Genomic DNA, 2,986 nt, shown 5'->3' on the forward strand with positions numbered 1-2,986 from the left:
CTTTTTGAGACTAAGTGGGTGGCTCTTAAAAGAGCCTTTGGGTTTATTTATGAGTAAACTCTTTAATTTCTTCTCAGTCGTTTTACTTCTTTTTGGGTGCCGCCTTCTTCGCCTTGGCCGCTTTAGGCTTGGCTGCCTTTGGCTTGGCTGCTTTGGGCTTCACTGCCTTGGCTTTAGCTGGACTCTTCGCCGCCTTCTTGGGGCGCCCTGCCTTGGCCGCTTTCTTGGGGCTCTTGGCCGATTTCTTGGCCGCGGTGGCTGCCGGCTTCTTTGCCTTCTTGGGGCTCTTCTTCACCGCCGCCGCTTTCTTGGGCTTCTTGGCGGCGCTAGCGGGCTTCTTGGCCGCCGGCTTTTTAGGCTTGGCTGCTGGCTTTTTCTTAGTTGCTTTCTCTTTTGTCTCACCCGGCTTCTTATTCAGCTTGAAAGAGCCGGAGGCGCCCGTGCCCTTGGTCTGCACCAGAGTACCTTTGCTGACGAGACTCTTGAGCCCCAGCTTGATACGGCTGTTGTTCTTCTCCACATCGTAGCCGCCGGCGGCCAGCGCCTTCTTGAGCGCGGCGAGGGAGAGCCCCTTGCGCTCCTTGGAGGCGGACACGGCCTTGGTGATCAGCTCGGTGACGCTGGGCCCCGCCGGCTTGCGGGCTTTGGAGCCGCCCGCTGCCTTCTTCGGCTTCTTGGCGGCGGCCTTAGCGCCGGGAGCAGAGACAGCGGGAGCGGCAACAGGCGCGGTCTCCGACATAGTGGCAGCCGTCGTCTACGAATCAGGGAAAACCACTGGGCCTGGAGCAAGTCAGCGGCCTCGTATTTATAGAGAGGAGCCGCACGGTGATTGGTGCGCTGCAGAGCCCGCCCCGCTGCACGGCAGAAAGGTCCCTTCTCCCCGCTCATTTTGTGTTTCTTAGGAGTCAAAAAAGCCTGTTTTTATCAGAATTTCTGCCATCAACCGCCCCCCCGTTCACAGCGACGTGGAAAAGAAAGACTGTTCTTCCCCTCGGCAAAGTTTCCCTTCGAGAAGGCAAAGGGTGAGTTAAAAAAGAGGCAATAAACCCCGAGTCCTGGACCTAGACAGACCTCGGGAGACAGAAACTTTTGTTTTTCCTTCTAAATAAAATCCGCCACGTGGGCAACTAAATCTTCAGACTAATTAATTATTATTCTTTAAAGGGTCGCCTCTTAACCTGAACTGAAAATCAGGGATTTGAATTGATATTTTAATCGCAAATTGATTTCAAAGAGGAGGAAGTAACACAGGCTCATCTTGAGCACTGAATATGGATTAGAAATTAGCTTCTTTGTCCAAAATCCTTTACCCCTTTCTAAATAACTAAAATAAATTAAATTAGTGCATTATGCAACAAGGAAAGAAGCAGATTAAAGTCCTGTGAAGAGCTGTTTATGCCCCAGAAGGAGATGATTTTTTTACATCATAACAGCTTGTACTGTGTTGCTCAGTGTGCACAATACAGACATGGTTCCCTAGTGCTTTGCTACAGAAATTTATTTTCTTTAAAAATTAGGTGGCATAAGAATTTAACATGGCCAGTTTTTGTTAAGTTATAATCGGTGCCCTATCACTTTATAATTCAGCAGTGTTTTTATTTTGATACAGCTTGATTGGTGAAAATCTGAGTCATCATTATCCAAGGAGACACTGCTGTAGCTGATTTTTTTCCATACTTCTACATAATAAAACTTGCTCAAGTTATCAGTTAGGTCTCCCCTTTCACAGCAGATTGCAAATTTTATTTTTTTTTTTATTGTCCAGTGACTGATTCCTGCATTGAAAGTAGTATTAAAAATGGCATGTTCAACTGATATATCTGCTAAAGTGGCTGCTTAGCAAGAGGGGGAAAGTCTTCAGATGCACTTCACCAAGACCACACTTCAACGAATTCAAAACAAATTAATTTTATTTTTCAGAGTACACAGAATTAAAACAAGTATTCTCTGTTATTTTTATTGTTGCCTACAACCTTCTGTTCTGCCCAAGGCCTGCAATCTGCTTGTTACCCCTTGCTATTTTAACTGTCAGTGGTACTAAAATCTTTGTACAATGTTATTATTCAAGTAATTTATGTTCTCAAATGGGTTATTAAAATGTGTTTATTGACTTATAGCACCACTGATTTTTCTGTTTCTATTTGAACAGCACTTCATATAAGGTAGTCACAACTGACAATAGTCCTTTTTGGACAGGCAACTTGAGGTAGTGATTAACAATTATTCTCAAGTCCATCCAGACTTCAGGCAGAGAATGGCCATGGCGGCTCAAAGCCATGAGAAAATGGTATTAAAAATTAATAATTCAAAATGTCTGTTCTTATACCAAAAAAAAAAAGTCTGTAGGTCAAAAGGTTGTTTAGAGAGTGACAGGATTTTTAAAGACATCAGTTACTACAGCTTCACGCAGGGCTGAGCCAATATGGGAGATCTGTTGGGGCTGTGGGTTCTCGCAATAATCAACTTTGTGCCTTTCTCTCCCCTACAGCGCAAAATTTTCACACTACATGATTTTTATCATGTATTTTGCAGTAATTAACAAATTTTGTAATGCCAACATTTAAAATTTTTTTATTTTCATGAGCAAATAGAAGGGTTTTAACTTGGTTGGTTTTGCCAGGATCTACAGCTCCTTTTACGAAGAAGTGGGTGGCTCTAAAAAGAGCCTTTGGGTCACTTGTTAAGTGGGAACACTCTGCAGATAATTCTTTCACTTGCTCTTGGCTTTGTGGCTGTCGGTCTTCTTGGGCAGCAGCACGGCCTGGATGTTGGGCAGCACCCCGCCCTGCGCGATGGTCACCTTGCCCAGCAGCTTGTTGAGCTCCTCGTCGTTGCGGATGGCCAGCTGCAGGTGGCGGGGGATGATGCGCGTCTTCTTGTTGTCGCGGGCCGCGTTGCCCGCCAGCTCCAGGATCTCGGCCGTCAGGTACTCCAGCACGGCCGCCAGGTACACCGGGGCGCCGGCGCCCACCCGCTCCGCGTAGTT

General features: G+C 46.3%; 2 protein-coding genes across 2 annotated transcripts; both read right to left on the bottom strand.

The window, feature by feature from the left end:
• Positions 1 to 18: 18 nt before the first annotated feature.
• Positions 19 to 1,271, bottom strand: LOC113487153 (histone H1). Its single transcript, XM_026861577.1, has one exon. It carries the CDS (start codon positions 737 to 739, stop codon positions 83 to 85), a length of 657 nt encoding a protein of 218 aa, XP_026717378.1. The 5' UTR covers positions 740 to 1,271; the 3' UTR covers positions 19 to 82.
• A 1,424-nt stretch (positions 1,272 to 2,695) lies between these two features.
• LOC113488217 (histone H2A-like) lies at positions 2,696 to 2,986 on the bottom strand (the record flags this gene model as incomplete). Its single annotated transcript, XM_026863266.1, has 1 exon — positions 2,696 to 2,986. A coding segment is annotated over one exon (276 nt), but the record flags the coding sequence as incomplete, so codon positions are not given.

Source organism: Athene cunicularia (assembly GCF_003259725.1).
Source record: "Athene cunicularia isolate RWA chromosome 1 unlocalized genomic scaffold, athCun1 chr1_part2, whole genome shotgun sequence".
NCBI classification, from domain to species: domain Eukaryota; kingdom Metazoa; phylum Chordata; class Aves; order Strigiformes; family Strigidae; genus Athene; species Athene cunicularia.